This window comes from Ochlerotatus camptorhynchus, unplaced genomic scaffold, assembly GCF_037179485.1.
Source record: "Ochlerotatus camptorhynchus isolate MF236.1 unplaced genomic scaffold, CSIRO-AGI_Acam_v1.1 ptg000406l, whole genome shotgun sequence".
NCBI lineage: Eukaryota > Metazoa > Arthropoda > Insecta > Diptera > Culicidae > Ochlerotatus > Ochlerotatus camptorhynchus.
In genome coordinates this window covers 4008903-4029266 of record NW_027040892.1, presented here as the reverse complement: position 1 = coordinate 4029266, position 20364 = coordinate 4008903, and the positions used below count along the sequence as shown (strand labels likewise).

Sequence of the window (20364 nt, the reverse complement as noted above, 5' to 3'; positions counted from 1 at the left end):
CCATGCGATAGCTCTTTCTTCATGGATTTTCATGAATATGCTTTCCATAGACTTAAAGTGAATCATTGATCACATTGGCCGCTCTTGAAACCACTGGATACCCCCGGGGGAACCTGTAGTAGGGAACAATTGCGTTATTACTCAAAAACATGCCGTGCGACAGCTCTTTCTTCATGAATTTTCATGAATATGCTTTCTATAGAATTGAGGTGGACCTCCCTTAGCTCAGTCGGTAAAGGCACAGCTACAAAGCAAGACCATGCTGGAGGTGGCTGGGTTCGATTCCCGGTCCGGTCTAGGAATTTTTCGGGTTGGAAAATTTCTCGACTTCCCTGGGCAATAGAGTATGATTGTACTTGCCACACAATTATACTAATGCAAAAATGGTACAGGCATCGAAAGCTCTCAATTAATAACTGTGGAAGTGCATCTAGAACACTAAGTGGAGAGCACACAAAAAGTTAATATGCCATACGCAATAACCTTGAAAAGCGAGGAAGAAGAAGAAGAAATTGAGGAAGTAGAGTGGGAATTCAAGCCATACCACTTCCAGAGCAAGTACACCAAATTTAAAATTAATAAGTTACGCATCTTTAATGAAATAAACTCTAAAATGCAGCTTTAAGCTATCACACACACAACCCACATAGTGTAGCTATAAAAAGTTGGTAAACTCATCCCAACAAAATTATTGTTAAAACGATGTTGACCGCTGAACGCTGAATATAAATATCCGAATGTCAACACTGAATCTAAAACGACAATTGATAAAAGGAGTAATCACCCAATATATAGGACTAGTAGTTGACCTGAAATGTAAAGAAGTAAAGTTTGACCCAGATAAAACTACAATACCAAATTTCAAGGCTTTGGTTCACCATCGGGGAATCATCATGAAATTTACGGAGTTTTGAAAAAAGAACAAAGATGTATACCTATTTATAAAGAAATGCGCATGAATTCCTGGAAACGATAAAAGTTCTCAATATGATTATACTGAAGAATAAAAACCAAGGATTAATAAATGAGAATGATAAACAACTTATACTCCTTCGCTCAATTTCAATTTCTTTCTATTTTCATACTGCCGTACTCTAACCGAACTATCCACCTACGCTCTTCTAAAGATCATTCTCTAGCTAATAAATTATCACACTAAAGCTTCCTGTTAGCATTTCTAACCAACTCTAATACTCAACGATTTTCACATCTTAACGACAGCAGAAATACAGAGAACTTATCGAACCATGAAAAACGCTATTTTTTTTAAATATGCGTAGATACATAAAGGATCGCAAATCCATTAATTTTCGTAACGTTCCTTATGACCAAACATGCCATTTTGCATCTTCAGATCACCATTTTAAATCGAGCCTTAATTTTGAAAGGAGCCAATTGAAAAATGTTAAGCTTATCTTCAGAAAACTGTTACTTGAAAAATGTTTGTCCCATCGGTTTGGTACCTTGAGCAATGTTGTAGGGAACATTTGGAACCATTGAAAAAATTTACCCTAAAAAAATTACAACGCACTTAGTCTTTCTTAATCAAGCGCAGTTAGTACCAAACGGAATGTTATTATTAGTAATGGCTGTAAAATTTATTTGCCTTCCGGTACGTAAAAAGAGAAACCAATCGTTGAGATATTGTCTAAAGTCTAACACTGCTTCTTGACGCCAAACTCGGCTTTCGGATTCAAAACACGGCCTAACGCATTGAAACGCCATTGAAACGCCAACGAATTCACTTCGGCCTAGAACAAGATAAAAATTGATTCGGTCGGAGCGCTTCTTCTTTTATTTTTGGGAATAATGGGTGCAAACCTGTTTATCACGCGTTTTCATTGACTTCCTTTGGTAGCTTATTAGCTAAAGCTACTAAGGAACCAATGAATTGATATTTTTATGGGCAATCAACCACCAAACAATGGAAATATATTATTGCATGGATTTACTACTTCATGGAACATAGACAATGCCAAGATTCGATTATCTGAATAAGGTTGAACGTAATTTGAATCTTTTTTTTTTTTTTGAACAGTAGTTTACACAATTTTTTTGTTAAAATTTGACTGCACGTTTAGCAGTAGGAAATTGGGTATAACATTATCAAAGACGATCATAATTTCTGATTGTATGATGAGTGTGACAAATTTTGGCCCTATCTTAAATTTCACATTTTTCCATTATTTCTTAAATGCATTTCGATACAAAATTAAAACAGAAATATTGTCATGGAAATAAAAACATTAAATCATATTTATGGAACACTAGTGCCATATCTGGCACACTTACCCCATACATTTAGAAGAGGATAAAGGGTGTATTCGAAAAAAAAAACACACCGAAAATGTTCTGCAACATTTGAACAGCATGAGTAAAAAACCTGAAAATTTGAGTAAATCAAGTTTCATAGTTATTCACACAGTAGCTCCAGTCATGTCGTCGAAACAAGAAAAGGTCCCTTCAAAATTTGGTGCACTTACAATAAAAATCCAGAGGCGCCCCACCGATGGATCGCTAAAACCTTGGAATTGCAAATACAACTGTGCCTCGTGTGATAAGAACCTTCGAGGAGCAGCAAAAAAAATTATCTTCCAATTAGGCCGGAACAAATTACAAGTTTTTCTATTGTCAATCGATGCTCGCACCAGTCGAGGGGGGGGAGGGGGGATTAAGCATAACCAAAAAAAAAATTGAACATTTGAAATTCGTTATACATCGCATCTAAACCGTATATTTCAAACGTTTACATTACTTCTTAGCCTTCGTGTCAGCCTTATACTTCTTTGAAGCTGTGATTTTTGTAACTAATGCATAACAGGAGCCATAAATATTGACTTTATTATAGCACTCGGGTTATCAACAAAACATTTCGCGCATAAGTTTATGCGCATTTTTACCGATTCAAACCAAACAACCTGCACATAATCGAGAAATTACCAGAGTTTCAGATATTCATAAGTCACACTTGTTGGTTACGTTGCGGTTCTGTATTTACACGGATATTCCTTGGGGTCTGTCCAATGATGAGACATTTTCATCATATTTTTTTATTACTAATATAAACCTTTTCGCGGTCCAATCATAACCGAATCGTATATATATATATATATATATGTGACTTTGTGGATTATGCGCAACTTATTGCTATGTGTACCGCAAGTTATAGGTTTTCCAAACCATCCAGGACATCAGTTGATTTGTTCTACTAGATCAACAAAGACTGCAATAATGTATGTAGTATCGAAAAATGTTCAATTAGATTCAAAGTGTCTATTTGGATCATGCATGATCTATTTCCGAGTAATCCAGATGTCCAGGGTTCTTAAAATCGTCCTGGAGTTCAAATAATTTGATCTACTAGATCAACGGAGATTGGGACAAAGTCTTTAGTATCGAAATATTTCCAGACAGATGCACACACCCAAGTAATATTGTTAGTTTTATGGAGGTTTTGAAGCATGCTACAAGTCTAAATCATGGTCTACAGAACCCGTATAAAACCGAAATTGTTACTTGGGCAGTGTCTATATGGATAATGTATGATTTATTTCCACGTATACCAGATGATCTAGGTTCTCCAAATCGTGCTGCATTTCAGATGATTTGTTTTACTAGATCAACAAAGACTGGAATAATATCTGTAGTATCGAAATATCGATTTGGAAATCCTAGAACATTTGGTATACACGGAAATAGGTGGGCATGATCCACATAGGCACTTTGAATCTGTTTGGACATATTTCGATACTACATACATAATTGCAGTCTTGGTTGATATATAGTAGAAGAACAAACCAACTGAACTCCAGGACGATTTGGAGAACCTAGAATATCCGGTATACATGGCAATAACTCGCATCTATACAATTCGTTTATGAATTGACAACGAAAAATGCAATGTTCATATTGGAAATAAAAAGAAACATGAAAATGTCTCACATTGGACAGACAACAAAGGTCTATTCTAGAAAATCCAAGCCTGTGTTTCAAAGATCGGAGCTGAAATCCAACTTGGCTAATCAAGAAACCATAATTTCTATAAAAATACGTACTTTTGTGGATGCCCAATTTTTACAACAATTGCGCTTACTTAAAAAATCCACCATCAGGTATAAACACACGAAGGTCCATTCTTTAAAATCTTAGCCAAATTTTCAAAAAAAAAATGTGAGTCAAACCACTTTAGGAAAGCTCAGACTAGCATTAAATATAATTCAATCACTCAACAGAAAATGTTGGACTCTGTTTTTGAATTTAAGGTAAAAAAAGTGTCGGTTCACTTCGGAAAACTTTCCACTCTTTTAGGAAAGCTAGATAGCGGCGCCGGTGGTGTAGTGGAAAGCGTGATTACCTCTCAATTTTAGTCGGCGCCACCGGGATGTTTTGAGGCATAACATCTCTGATCACGCCTTCCTTCGGATGGGAAGTAAAGCCGTTGGTCCCCGGTTCATGAGTTGATGGGTCGATAGGCAGGGTCCAGGTGTGGGAGCTGCCTCCCTGGCGTCGGTAGCATTAGTGTTCAGCAGGGAAAACAAATCAAGAATCAAAAAAAAAAAGAAAGGAAAGCTAGATGAACTAAACAAGATTGTTAATAAAAAATCTAGGAATCACTTAGGAAACACCCGTTTTAACCAGTTTGGACTCAGTTCGGAAAAAGTTGAATTAATGCAGGAAACCTTGGATTCATCTAGGAAAGGGATTAAGTCAGCTAATGTGGCTTCACTCTAGAAAATTCGAGACTTATTCCTTAAAGCTAGGGTTCAGGATATGTTGGATCACTTCAGGAAAGTTTTGACAATTTTAAAAAGGATTGAATAACATAACAGAAAAGTTTAGGTTCAGTTGAAAAAAATGGATGACGTATTTGAAAGTTTAAACCCACTTAAAAAAAGTTAAGACTCAGTTTTAAACCTGCTTTTAAAAGTGTCACCTCAATAAGAAATTTTCTTAATCGTTTCTGATTTGGTCTCACTTCTAAAAATTTTAATCCGATTTTTAAAATATTGGGTTTAGCTCAGAAATTGTTGAATCACTGTAGAAAATAATTGAATCATTAAGTAGCATTGCAGCAGGTTTGTAGGTTAAGAAATTTAGATCGAATGCAAAAATTAGGTAACTACGGTGGGCTGGGCACATCCTAACAATGTTGGATAAAGCCCAATGAAAATGGTTCTTGGTAGCGACCCGATTGAAAAAAGACGCGCAACTTTTCAAAAAATCCTACGTTCTACAATTTTGCCAATGACAGCAAGCCTCTATGTTGTGAAATCAAAAAGTTTGTATAGCTGCACCATCTTTGCGGCCATAACTTGAACTATTTTGATCCAACAAATTGTAGTCCTAATCAATCCACGAATCTTCGCTGAAGACGGCAGCTCAATTGGTTGCAATCCCAGGGCGTTATAAATTTTGTCCTGCTAGATTAAATTACTGGCCCACTGTGCGTTTTAACTTTCTTTATCATTCACTAAATAGTTTTAAACACCTTAAGCAATCCATATAAAATGCGTTCCAATGTCCGACTCTGCTAGCGTAAAGTCAGCACCATCCACTGGAACCCCTGTTGTCCAACATAGGCAATAGACCCAAATCACTGCAAGTTATTTGCTCAACTCCGGAATCCTGGGGTGTTCCCCATAGTTAGCTCAAGTACCTACCATTAATTAATTATATTTTCTTAATGACCCTGCTGAGCAGCACACATTGCACCAAAGAACCCCACCGAGTCGAGTGTCGGACAGCATCGATATTTACCCCCCCCCCCCCCCCCCACTCGACTTGCCGTTGTTCCTTCGTTTGCACCGCAATTCATTTCATTCATTAATGTTTTGTTCCGTTCTGTCTCTCCACATTTGTTCTTGGCAGGATATCCGATCCAGCGGAGCCAACGCTTTCCCCCATCCGCTGTGGAGCCACGACAATGCCGACGATGACGACGGAGGAAACGAAGAAAAGGCTAAAAATGAGGAAAAATATGAGATCGATGACGTGTTTCGTGATATTTCTGCTAGTTTTCATCATGAATTATGGTGAGTATGTTTGCTGTCGGTTGTGTTTTCTTTTGCGCCAGATGAATTATGTTCGAATCGGAAGATTAATGTATCTCGAGTGGATATCAAACATGTAACTGCCGGAGGATGATTTCTGGTGCTGCTGCATTAGCGAAAATTTGTGGCGTAGGGCAAACATTCGGTGATTTGTAATTATGACCATGGCAAACGTTTGCTCTTTCAGTTTGTCATGATTCAGGCGAAAGGTTAAACATCCTGGTGTCAGCCGCCGACCAACGAACGCAACGGTTTCTTCGCATCAGCATTCTCTTTCCATCATCTAGGGTAAATATTTGAGCCGTTGTTCCTTCGGTGAAGTCCTTCGCTCGCCCACGGACGAGGACAAGGACGCGCGGCGACTCAAAATTAAGTCATAAATCAATGTCTTTTAATTTTCTTAATTGCTTATTCCGTATTGGAATCACGGCCATTCATCGGCCTGGGCAAGCTATTTTTGTCTCGTTGGGCCAGGTCCCGGTGACTTTAAGTGGACGTGGAATTTGAAAATGTTTCATCCATTTTCGTCTGTTGAACACCACCAGGAGCACCATCGTGTCATGAATTATTACCAAACACATGGGATGAATACATTGTCAAGGTTCCCTGGTCCCGGTTGGTTGCTTGATAGCTTTTCTGTTTTATTTTTTCGGAGAAACAGTGAAGCGACAAGGAATTTTATTATGAATTTCAGATTGGATGGTGTCCGAAAATGTGTTTCGGTGTTTTTGCCGCCCGGATCAGACGGGTGGTGGTCCTATGGGAGGAACCCAAATTCCGAACCTACAACGATTTATGCGGAATGTGTTTTCCGTTTCTGCTTCAACGACAACGACGACGACGACGGTGATGGCCTTGAATTTGATTTGGGTTGAAGCCATCGATTCGAGCGTGTTCCGGCCCATGATCGTGTTTTCGGTTCCCAAGGGCAACAACGGCTGACGATGATGAAGGAGACCCGGGAAAGTTGAATAATTAATCGACACCAGTCGAGTCTGTAAAGTTGCAAGACGCGTCTTTGGTCCTTTTTTTTTTGAAAAGGATGCTAACTTTTTGACGCTTTATTGGATGTTTTGAAAGATTGATAGCAGTTTTGTCTAAGGAACAGTTTATCTGTGTTTTGCCCGGATGCGATGATTGATGTCACTTGAGAACTGTAGCAAAATTTAAATTAGAGTATAGAGTCGTATCAAAAGAGTGTATTGAAATGAATTAGACATTTATTGACAAAAAAGCTCTGCAGCCAAATTTCGCCAAATCATTAAGTGAAATCCATTTGTCGATGAACGGCCTTAACTTTAACGGCCTCTAATGTCAAACATGCACGTTCCTCTACCACTTCACCCATATAAAATAACAATCCACTTGACATGAAACCTCCCCTCGCAGCATATGGCCAAACCTGTTAGCCATCGCCCCCATACAGTTAAATAAATGTTACAAGTCTACTATTTTTATATTTTACCAGCAGTTCACCGCTGCCGGAGTGCCCCGCACCCACAGTCACACACGCTGTGCATGACTCTGTCATGTCTGTAAGCCGTAAGAATAACCTTTCACTTTCCTCAACCCTTTCCTTCCGACTAACAAACTGTACTGAAACGATGGTGGGTGTCCTCCTTCCAGTGGAAGAGGTGTTACCAAAACATTGCCACTCACCTCCCTCCTATAACTGTAATCTACCCTCATTCTACTGCTGCTGCTACTTCTGCTAATACTACCTACTTCTGGTAGTGTAACGAAAATAAAGCAAATAAAATTTTACGATTATTGTTCGTGTAGCAGAGAAGGAGGCAGCAAGGACAAACCACTCACCAACATAAACACTCCCCTAGAATGTGGGTGGTGGCAGGGCGCGGTGGTGATTCAGGTCCGAGCGTAAAAGGCTCGTTTTTCTTTTCCGCCTCTCCCAGTTTGACTATCGCTCCGTTGCTGCTGCTGCAGCTGCTGTGTCCTAATCTTATCTTAAAACGAGTTCTTCATTCGGTGGCGAGTGTGCAATCCTAGAAACGAAAATAATATATAGGAATGTGTGTTTTTAGGTGTGAACGGATCCCAATTGTGTACGAGTCCTGTTCTCGTCGTTTCCCGGTGGAATCTATGTTGGTAGTAGCCAAGTGACACGCCACCACCGGCGAACCGAAAAATGCCAAAAGCTATCATTAGAGAGTGGACCATATCCTTCAACCGAAAATAGTCACACGAGGAATGCAAGGAAAAGGTGGAGACAGTGAGCTATTTAGTTTCGTTTTTCGGTTGTTTTTTCCTTGCTCTCGGAAACTCGGGGCCTTCGAGCTAAGAGGATGGTTTCTTTCCGTAGTGATAATAGATCATTATCGTAAATTACCTCCGTGTGTGTGTGTGTGTGTGTGTGTGTGTGTGTGTATGAGTGGGGTTGGTAAGTTAGTTGCGGTGCAGAACAAGGTTTTGAGCAATGTGTGACGAGAGGTTTGAGTGCGGAACGGAATTTATAGGTGGTGATATGGGATGGAAATGGAATTAGAGAAGCGTTACGCCCACGTTTGAATGGCCTCCGGTTGAACGACTGTGATTAGGGAGGTAAATGGTAGAATAGTTTGGGCAGTTGTATCTTGAGCATGGTTGTACAACAATGATGAAGCTGATTTGATTCGAAATTAGTTTAGAATTTTCAAACTGGCATTGATTTTCTGATAACGGTTTCTCGGGTTTATGGAATCATTGGAGGCTATAAGGATATTTATACTTTTAAGATACAAGAAGAGGTTCAACATTATGTATTTGACACATATAACCTGTCAATGTTGCCTTCAGAGAATCACAAATGTCGTGATTTTCAGCGGGCCTGTCGGGTACCTTCACAAAATGGTGTTGCTCCATGGTGTCAGGTGTGGGATGTCTCAAGTCTGAGGGAGCCTTACTGGGTGTCCCGCTGTCCAGTACTGTCCGGATGACCACTGGGTTGTGATTCCAGATCGCTTTGGGGCCGTGAGGTAAACTCAAGGAAACCCCTTCAGCTGGCCGAAGCGTATCGCTCACTGTTCGTCGGCCACGGAATATGGACACGTCCGCCGAGCAGATCCGCCACAGTTGTGGCACCGGCTGGTTATACTGGGAGTTCGCTGAATGGGGATTGCAGATCGCTTAAAGCCGCAGTGAGGTAAACTCAGAAAAACCCTCAGCTGGCCAAAGCGGTTGCTGCCTACCGATTGAATGAACCCGGGTGGGGCACTGCTGCTTTTAGGGAGATGTGCTCTCCTCGCCGTCCGTCAATTGAATGACGGGAAAATGATAATGCTTGCTCTTATAGTATTTGCTTTGCTACTGATTAAGCCGTCAACCAATCGTAATCATCCAATTTTCGGAGGACACAAACAGATGTGATTAAACAGTAAGTTTACTTTTAGTTGCTATTTTATATTTTATTATTATTTATATTATTATGATCACACATCATCACTTTCCTACAGCAAACAACGATTTTAGTTTTCCTGAGTTCTATGAACTTTTCTTTTGAAACTACCGAAGTTCGATGAAAATCCGAATAGTCCGTAGAACTTCCGGGTAGTCTGTAGAATATTTGAGCTGCCCATAGAATATCCGAAAAATTCTTTGAATTTCCGAGAAGTCCGGATACCTTCCTAAATCCGTAAAACTTCTGTAAATTCTGAAGAATTTCCGAAATGTCCGTAGAATATCCTAGACGCCCATAGAACTCCCTAAAAATCTATAGAGCTTGCGAGAAGTCCAAAGAATATCGGATTAGTCCATCGAACATCTGAGCCGGTGCCGCTTGGTACAGTGGTAAGCGTGACTGCCTCTCACTTCAAAGGACCTGGGTTTAGTCCATGAAGTTGATGGGTCGATATTTAGGGTCCAAGTGTCAATTTTTTCCCCTTTTCAACGGTTGATCAAGATATACAAAGCTAGTATGGATTAGTATAGCATAAGAAATTCTCTGCTTGACCGTCAAGTAATTCAGTACGGTTTTTGTTCGCTCTGTCGAGTCGTTTTGTTCGCTCTGTAGAGTCGTTCGATAAATTTCCAGTTTGTTCCAAACGTTCGTAGGTATATTTAACGTTTATTCCCATCAGTTGTGTCGGTCGCATCGTGTGTTGGGAAGACAGCGCTCCCAGAGCAGATTCCGAGAGAAATCAAAGAAGAAGAACAGTTGTGAGGGTAGCTCGAGTGTACCTATTTTGAATTGGTACGCCACTCAAGTAACATTGCAAGTTTTATCAAGGTTTTAATGCGTTCTACAAGTCCAATTGTTGGTCTACAGGACCCTCATAAAACCAACATTTTTACTTGGGATACTCTTCCCACTGATGTTGAGAATATCCGATGATGCGAGTGTGCGCGACGATGTCACCGCGACGAACGCAAGTGACATCGGTGATTTCGGCGACGCCGTCGAAAATGAAAATTCTTCTGGTCCGAGTGCGGCAAAAGTGAAGCATCCTCCACTGGTAGTGAAGAAAGTTCCACCCTACTTGCTCATTGGCGATTTCACATAGCTGGGCGTCACGTCGCAGCTGATTGGCACCAAGGTGATGCTCCGTACGAAAGCGGAGTATGAGGTGGCCGTGAACTACTTGAAGGATTCTAAGGCGGAATATTTCAAGCATGACCAAGGTTACCAAGGTCTCCTCATTCGGATTCTTTGACAACTCCATGTATGCCAGTCCAGTCTTGACTGAGCGCACCAGCCTTTTCCATATGCCTTCCATATGGGGTGCGTAAGGAGGGTTGAGCTTCCACTGCGTGTCTACGTTCATGAACGTCCCCGCTAGATCTCGATTGATAGCACCGATCTGCTGCCTTAGCTCCGTACTGCCACCTTGGAAATTGGTTCCTTGATCTGAGTAGATTTCCGGTGGCGCACTTTGACGGGCAATGAACCTACGTAGTGCCATCTTGCAGGATTCGGAAGACAGAGTGTAGGCGACTTCTAAGTGGACTGCTCGGGTTCCTAGGCAGGTGAAGAGCGCTACCCACCTTTTGACACTACCCCGGACAAAGCGAACAGTGATCGGACCGAAATAGTTCAGTCCCGTAAAGGTGAAAGCCCTGTCATACGGCGTAAGGCGAGCCAAAGGCAGTGGAGCCATCGGTGGGACTTGTGGTTTCGATTTGTAGACTCTACACCAGTTACAGCAACTTGTCACCTTCTTGACGACTGTTCGAAGTTCTGAGACGTGGAACTTCTGCCGCATTTCGTTCACCACCGTTTCGTTGTTCGCGTGTCCATACTTCTTATGATACCAGTTAATCACTAGCTGCGTGACGTAGTGATCCTTCGGCAAGATCAAAGGAAACTTGGCTTCATCTGAAACGCACTCCGCGACAGCGATGCGTGATCCCATTCGCATGACTCCGGTTGGGTCTAGAAACGGAGATAGTTCGAATATCCGACTGCTCTTCTAGATTCGCTTACGTTGCTCTAGCTGCACTTGGTGATTTTTCCGCAGAATTTTGCATTCGTCCGGGTATTCACTCGCTTGGATCAGCTTAAACATGGTCGACTCCGCTAGTGTACACTCCTCACTGCTCAATGTTACTTCTTCGTCCTTCTTTGATTCGTCCTTGCCCTTCTGCCTGCAGCCAAACCGTAGAACGAATGCTACTGTGCGGGTTAACCTTTCCCACTTTGAAAACCGTTTGAACTCGATGACTGGCTGCGTCGGTGGCAGCTGGTGCACATGGACCATCCTTAATTCTTCGGCTGTTGTCGACTCGACTGCTTCCTCTGGCCAGCTACACTCCGGCTTATACAGGAACTCTGGGGCCTTGAACCACCTGCTCTGTAATTCGAAACATGGTCCATGACCCCACTTGGTGGCTTCATCGGCTACGTTCATTCTCGTGGGCACCTTCTTCCAATCTCTGACCTCCGTTTCATCCAGAATTTCTGTTACCCGGAACGCTACATACTGCTTGTACTTTCGTGGGTCTGACCGAAGCCAGTTCAAGACCGTGGAAGAATCGCTCCACAATACTTTGCGCTTGATCTGCAACGTGTGATTTGCTATGATGGACTTCATAAGTCGTGTTCTAATTACGGCTGCTTGTAGCTCCAACCGTGGCACTGAAAGTAACTTGTTCGGCGCCACCTTGGTTTTTGCAGACACGAGACTGCAGCGTATTTTACCACCATCTACTATCCGGAAGTAGGCTGCGGCGGCGTATGCAGTACTGCTAGAATCAACGAAAACGTGCAATTCGAGCGAATCGTAGGCTCCAGCGCTGTAGCCGGGAAAGTAGCATCTGGGTATCTTCACCATATCCAGTGTTCCAAGTAATTTTACATACTGTTCCCACCGGGGTACGATAGTTGCAGGTAGCGGCTCATCCCAGCCAATTCCGGATCGCCACGCTTCCTGAACTATCGTCTTTCCATGAACTACGAAGGGAGCGATCATCCCTAATGGATCGAACACACTCATGACTAAGCTCAGGACTTGGCGTTTGGTCGGCATAACGGATCCATCCATTAGACGTTGCAGATCCTCCCGGAAAGTCATCGAGAATACGAAGACATCCTCTTGTGGTCGCCGCACCATCCCCAATACCCGTTCCAGGTTGCTACCTTTGTCCATGGTGAAACTCCTCACCGACTTCGTGTTCTTCTCCCCAATCCGCTGCAGAACCTCTGGAGAGTTCGACATCCAATGCCGAATAAGGAATCCTGCTTTTTTGTGCACTTCCTTAACGTCCAATGCCAGCTTTCAGGGCCAGAGAGTTAAGATAATAGATGATGGAGTTTCGAAACCCGTCGGATACGGTTCTGTTTTAAGTTTGCTCTCTGTTTTGTGCGTGCGTTCGCTTTGATTGTTTTCGGTTGCATTTGGCTGATAAGCGCTGACACTTTGCCTCCCGACGGTTATGCCTGTGTGATTGTGGTGGTTTTCTCGCTTTCTGGGAAGTTTTCGAATCGAGAAGGAAACGTGATTCATCGATGTCGCTATCTGCATACTTGTTTTATTTCCTTCACGTGTGCTCCCGGACCAGAAATGTGTGGCATAGTGAAGCGATCGATGCCTGCGTCGGAGGAGTTGGGTTTTCTAATCGTTCTATGATGGTGTTGGTGATCAGATGTACTCCATACACTGAAGAGTCTGCCCATTCTGCTGTGAATCCTGCGGTTTGCTTCCAATACAGTAGCGCAGGCGAAAGAGTGATGAATGGTCTCAATGCTTCGGTGTGAAAAGAAAACGGTTGCTGGAGAGTATTGGCAAGGATAATGCATGAAACAGCTTCGAAAACATGAAAAGACAGACTTATAGCAGATAATTTTGGTGAGATCTTTCTTTTTGTATTAATTTAAATTTATTTACATTTTCACATAACCTTTACTTTATATTGCCAAATAGAGATTCCTAAATATATTCCATTTCCTACTAACACAAATGTTCCCTCCCGTGGCATCTATGAAGGTAGTATGGGTTCCCTGCACCTTCTTAAGTAGATGTTGGACTAATTTTCCTTCCTATCCCTTGCGATTGTAAGGATGTGGCCAGGTGTATAATGCAATGCTTGATTTGTCGATTTTAATGTGTGGGAAAAACCACTAGTCCCAAGTGTTTTTTTCACGGCAACACACGATATTTTCTACAAAATGTATTGGTTGAACATTATATAGCCCCCCACGATTTGTGCAATCGTTTATGCTATGCTATGCTATGCTATTCTATGCTATGCTATGCTTAACGTCCAATGCCAGCTGAACTGCTACTTCGACAGAATCAACGCTGTCAAGGTAATCGTCCACATAGTGATTTTTCTTTATCGCCTCCGACGCCTCCGGGAATTCCGCAGTATACTCATCCGCATTCAGGTTCTTCACAAGTTGGGTTGAACTAGGAGAACACGTTGATCCGAAAATAGTGACGTCCATGACGTATACTTGAAACGGATCGGATGGATTGTCCCGCCACAGGAACCACTGAGCTGTACGATCTTGGAGTATGATGAGTACTTGATGGAACATTTCCATTATGTCTCCGCTGATGGCGATCTCCTTCTGTCGATAACGACATAAGACTGCTTGCAACGCTGTCAGCAGGTCAGGTCCTTTTAGAAGAACGGAGTTCAAGGAAACGCCTTCCACCGATGCAGCGGCATCCCAGACGACCCTAACTTTATCGGGCTTTTTGGGATTCACTACGACACCCAGAGGTAAAAACCACGTCCGCTTCGGATCCATCTCATCCAGTTGTGTGCATAGCCCTTGGATACGTAGTCTGCGATTTGCTGCCTAACGTTGTCGTACAAGGTTGGTGATTTATGAAGACGACGTTCTAAACACTTCAGTCTCTGCTCGGCCATGGACCTACTGTTGGGAAACTCAACGTTGTCGAACTTCCACAGAAGTCCGGTTTCGAATCTGCCGGTTTCAGTCCTGGTTCTGGTTGTTTGTAGAATCTCTTTAGCTCGCTTGTCGTCCGCTGATTCCTTCTCCTGTGTCACCGAAACCCCAACGCTCTCCATAGAGAAGAAACTCTTCACTAGCTCGTGTAATTCGTTGTCTTGGGACTTGGTACGAATATGAAGAACTCGTTGTGATAAAGTTCTGACTTCATTTCCAGAGTGACCATATAGAACCCAGCCTAGCCTAGTTTTGGCGACTACTGGCTCGTGTTCACGGCCCTCTCGCAACTTTAGCGTTGTCTTCAACCTTGTGTTGTCCAAACCTATCAGGATACCTGGAACAGCGTCGTTGTAGCTTCGAACAGGTAAACCTCTCATGTACGGATATTTGTTCCTCAGCTCTTCAAAATGTATAGACTGTCGCGGTAGTTCTAGCCCATCGATGGTTTGCACTTTTTGAAGGGTGAACTGCTTGCCTGTGGTAACTCCAGAAATATTCAGCTGAATTTGCTGGGATTCTTCTTGCACACGCTTGACCCCGTTAGTCCACTGCATACACAGAGGAGAAGTCGGACCTTGTACACCCAACTGCTCTGCCAAAGACCGCTCCATTAAAGTGGAATCGAAACCACCATCCAGGAAAGCGAAGGTTTGAACCGAGCGACCATTAGCGTGAAGAACTACAGGGACAATACGGAAGAGAATTTGGTGATGTTGCTGATGAACGGAGATTACGCCAGAAACCGGAGTCGAACCCTCTGCTTTGCCTTCTCCTGGATCGCCCGGATGGAGCAATCAGTGATGGCGTTGTTGGCAACCGTTGACCCCGCAGTTTGATGCTTTGCACGGCCAGTTACCATGCGGATACAAGCAGCATCTACACAGATGAACTTCTTGGGCCACCTTCTATTTGTCTTCCAACGTCTTCGACTTGAAGCTACTGCAGTCTTTAGGTTTATGGCCGGCTGTTTGACAAACCACACAAGGACGTTCGCTTCCCGTTTGGATGGAAGCTTCTGGTTTCTTGTTGGTTGTCTTATCGTTCCGGACGTTCTCCGTGTGTATCTCGGCTTTGGACTTTTCGGATTTGGAAGTGACTGGTGTAACACTACTAGCTGCCGTTACGATCACGTTCATGTAATCCGAAAATGTCCTCAAGTCCACGTTCTGCACTCGTTGCTTATGCATCGCCCAATCCAGCTTAATGTTGGCTGGAAGCTTTTCGACTAGCTCATCGATCAGATTCGGGTTAGTCAAATGTACCTGTTGTCCAGTCGAAACTAGATGCGTACATAAATTGCGAACAGCCAGGCTGAAACTGATTATAGTCCCCAGTTTTTCTGGTCACGGTGTCGGTGTTGCTCGCACCTCAGCCAGAAGAGAGTTGATGATTGCTTCCGGTCGTCCATAGAGAACTCGCAACGTGTTGATTATCTCCGGAACGTTTGACGGATGAAGAAGAAAACTGCTCACTGCGTTCTTCGCGTCCCCTTTCGTTGTAGTCGCATCAGGTTCTCCGAATCGTTGTACCCACACATCTGCGTGGACGTATCATAGCTGCTCCAGAACATCGGCCACTCTGTTGGATCCCCAGTACAACACGGAAGGTCTTTGTGAACAACGTGGCGTGAAACACCCCATACTGCAACTGTGGGTTTGGTATAGCTGGTATAGGTGTTTGATAACTCGAGTGAGTGTGCAGGAGGACGAAGTTGCGGTCGAGAATTACCCCATGTTTGCGAAAGTATTGGTACGGTTTGTGTGTGAGAAGCAGCGAAAGGAGCATTTTGTGACACCAGAGAATTTGGAAAACCTAAAGGCTGGTTCCTATTTAAGAAATAGCTATCGGAATCTAAGTGCGATACGTTTCTAGGTATTTTGGAGTGCCCTAACTGCCCTAGTGTTGGCTGGAAAGTATGTGAGGGTTGGACATAGTTTTGATTGGTTGGTTCTACATTTCTTCTTGTGAAAACTTCTGAGCTTGTAGTAAACCATGTTCGAAGTAGGTGCTACATACGGATTGTACTGACCAACTCGAGGATCCATCCAATAACGTCTGTCCTCTCGTGGTTGATTGTATCCGCCATATGATACCGGTACAGGAATCTGAGGAAACATTGTACTGCTACCGACTGTTGTTCCTAAATCCGGAACCAGCTGGTTGACTGCAGGCGGAATCAGATTGGTATTCACCTGCCACGTTACTGTCGGTTGCACAGTTGGAATACTCGTCAGCGACACAGTTGCTGCCCGGGGCGTTGATTGAAGCAATGTTGGAAGTGATAGGGCTGGATCTGCGACACTAGTGAAACCTCCCTGGTGTACGGTCGCAATAGGTGAGATGACGTCATCAAAAGTTTTCAAAAACACACCTCCTTGTGTGCTAACCTGTTTCGATCCCGCTTCGTTGCTGGTAACTGCTGAAACTGGAACTACATTCGAGCTGCTTTGCACTTTGCTTGCTACCGGCATCGATTCCGTTGGCACGATGTGGCCACCCGCTTGCGATGTGAGCCCAGTGGAAATAACTTTTCCAGATTTGGCACTCAGGATCACTTGGTGGTTGTCGATCCAGCATCGAACTTTATCGACGCTATCGGCTGCACTGTCACCGCTACACATGCTCGCTCTTGAACTTGCCTTAGCATCATCATCCAATCGCGCGTGAAGCAACTTGAATTTCCGTTCCCGGAACTTCTTCTCCAGTTTCATCAGATCCTCCATCATCTTTTCCAATAAAATTGAGCGGCCCTATCGGAATAAACTTTACCTTTCTCTGCCTTATCGGAGTAAACGCTTCGCAAGTCACTCATCTACGTCCCTTTGGTAACTTTTTGCGGGTGGTGCTGAACGTGCTGATCCGTGGTGCCAACACTCGGTTTATCATCCAGTATGTGGTCTAAACTGCTAATTGTCGTCACCAGGAAGCAGAAGAGCTCTCCTCTTGCGCGGTTGGAAGTACCTGCGGCTTTAGGGCTTCCCCAGCGAGTTTTTTTTTAACAGAATGTACATTTGTTGATTGTGAACCCTTTCAAGGCACACCGATTGGTGAATCGGGCAATCTGCCAGCTCGTGATGGAGCTGGAGGACGATAATTTGAACCCAACTTGAGTAGTGAACTTGGTTTACTGGTCCCTGGCTTCTGTTCTTTAGAACGACCATCAAGCTTTCCCTCCTTATCGGAAGGATTCGCCTTGGGACTCAAAGCTTGCTTGGCGTTAGGCTTGGAATTATTGAGCACCGACTTATTTCCTTTAGGAGGATGTTCGTTACCAGCGGAACTAGTTTGGCGATTCCGATTCGAAAATGTCCGAGTAGCCTAATACGTTCCGTTGCCGGAGTTGATCGCACAGTTCTCCCGTTTGCTCGAGTACGAGTTCGAGTCAAAAATCTTCGAAAAGGCTGAAAAATCAGTGGCGTCTAAATCTCTACCAATAGCCAATAAGTCTTTGCGTGTGGTAACTCTTTTCCCCACCAAAGCCTTACGAACATCGTAACGTAAATTGGTTTTTGAGGACCTCGACCTTTTCGGCATCCGCCATGGGATAGCTCATAGCTTGGAAAGCTTGTTAATTTGGAGATTATATTGTTGAAAAGTCTCGGGTTTGGTAGATTTTGGTTCGAAGTACCCAGTCAAGATCTGGGTGTCTGAATTCTTTTGTGAGTTCCCGAACCAAATGTGACATTGGCTTCTTCTCGCGGTGTACCAGCCTAAGACTGGGCCGTCAAAGAGGTGGATTGCAGAATCGAACAAATCAGCGTCGGTAGCATTTTCCGACATAGCCAGTTGCTGAACATGGGACAGAAAGTCATTGAGACTCAACCCCTGATCAGTGCCAGAATACTTTCTAATTTTCCATTGTGAAACTGCCGTCATTTTTCGTGGGGGTAAGTTAGGTGGCAATACCGGAACAACCAGTTGTTGATGTCGTCTGCTGAACTAACGGAACTCAACGTTAATCGATCCACCAAATTGTGGAATGGATCATTCTCACCAGCCCCGTGTGAAACCGGTGCCAGGTATGGCACGCTTCCCGTAATGGTCGAGGTTGTCACTGTTGACAAACCTATTCTTCTAAAATATGGAACTTCCCTCCCATACGAGGTTGTTGGAATACTCGGAGGTGGATGATTATCCTCGTCAAAAAAAGGGTTAGTCTTGTTGAAACTGGGTCTTGGAGGTAAAGGAACTGTGGGAGGTTTTCTAATCTCCTGCCTTAACGCATTGACCTGAGAAGCTAGCGATTTGATGAGACTACCGATGTCAGTCATCGCTTTGCTAAAATCAGCTTTCGTCACAAATTGAGAGAGATTTTGTTGTTTAGGAATAGCTCTTGTTAAATTTGGCGAGAGGAGGGGGAGGGATGACTACGTGGTTACCGGAATCCCTCCTTCCGCTTCATCTAATAATTCACCCGATTCAGAATCAGTTTCCCCAGCTGTGGAAAAGAAGTTATCCTCTACCCAAAAATATTCCGAAAACAACTGTAGGGTTTTACAAAATTCTTCGTTGTTCTGTGTTTTTAGCTCACCACTGAGTCCCTAAAGGGAACTCCCAGCTCTCGGGGTGGGAACTCAAGTGCCTTGTAGGTTCCGGATCTCAGGGCGTAACGGCGTGGGAGAGTTTTCGGATGTGAGGAGACCTGAAATTATGTTTTTTTTTTTATATTACCTGGTACTTTATTGGCCGGCGATGACAGTGGGGCGGGGCAGTATCGAACGGTGATCGGCTGGTGGTTTGGTTGACTCTGGCCGGGAAGTGGTGATGATAGCAGATGGTCCGGCCGATCCTGGCCGAGATACGGCTATGGTAGACGCCCGTATGAGTTTGCCGATAATCCTGGCTCAAAACGCGGACGAAGGTAGCCCGGGAGGTATATGGGGTGCTGATCGGCTGCCGGGTGGGCAACGTGAAGACTTGAATAGCCGGGATGATCTGGGCTTTGCCGGGTAACCAACCTGCAATAGCAGACAAAAAATGGCTGGCCTACTACGAAGGACTGACTGTCCGCAATGCGGTGGCAATTGATGTCCGACTGATGATCGACTGGCAAGCTGGCGGACTGACCGGGCAGATTCGTGGATAGCCGTGTAACTTGGCCGGTTCCAGGTTGATTCGGCCGACGATAGAATAAGCCAGGGGCGACTAATGGTGGGTTGACCGTGAAGCCGGGTATCGATTAAACCTGGAGCGGCAGTACGGCGTCGAAAGTCGTCGGACAGAATAACAAGCGGTCCGATACTCAGCACCCCGTGATGACCAGATGACTTGGCCGGGGAACGCGTGGCTTGGACCGATGGCGAGGGTGACTAAAATTTCACGACTTACTGACCAAGTCCACTGACTGTCGGGCTCTCTCTTACCTCTTCTCATCGACCGTGGTGTTGCGTTTCTCTCCATCCACCCCCGATCGTAGGCAGCCTTCACTCCTATCTCCTAGCTACTAATACAACCCTTACACAAGATCCACACATATCGAAACCGATCGCTCCCCACTTTGAATCGGCCGTTATTTCACTACAATTTATTGGCCCTACTCCCGACATCAATATTTTAAACAATATTATGTTACCCGCCGGTAACAGTGTATTTTAAAAACTCAATCGCATTAGTTTTACGGAGCCGATAATAATAAAGTTTTTCTCAATTTGATTCATATTTTCAAAACTTGTAACCACTTTGCTGAAGATTGCATCATATATCCAGTTAGATTTATTGAGATAATCGATTTTGAATGCATATGAGCATTTTGTATATGAAAATTTCAACCAAATATCCTCCGAGAACATTAAACCAAAAGAGCCAACCCGTGTAACGTAAAAAACAGCTGAAACATTCACAAAGTGAGTTGGTCCGTTGAAAACAATGATTAAAATGTCCCCCATATAAATGTGATCCAGTCAACTGATGACTAAACTATTTTATTCTACCCGAGATCGCTGCCTTTCCATCCGCATAATGGTA

General features: G+C 43.7%; 1 protein-coding gene across 1 annotated transcript in view; it reads left to right on the top strand.

The window, feature by feature from the left end:
• Positions 1 to 20364, top strand: part of LOC135710936 (roundabout homolog 1-like) — a 376781-nt gene that overhangs the window by 198762 nt on the left and 157655 nt on the right. The window contains exon 2 of the mRNA XM_065233660.1: positions 5869 to 6032. Coding sequence (XP_065089732.1) covers positions 5869 to 6032 — 164 coding nt within the window. The remainder of the gene's footprint in view (positions 1 to 5868; positions 6033 to 20364) is intronic.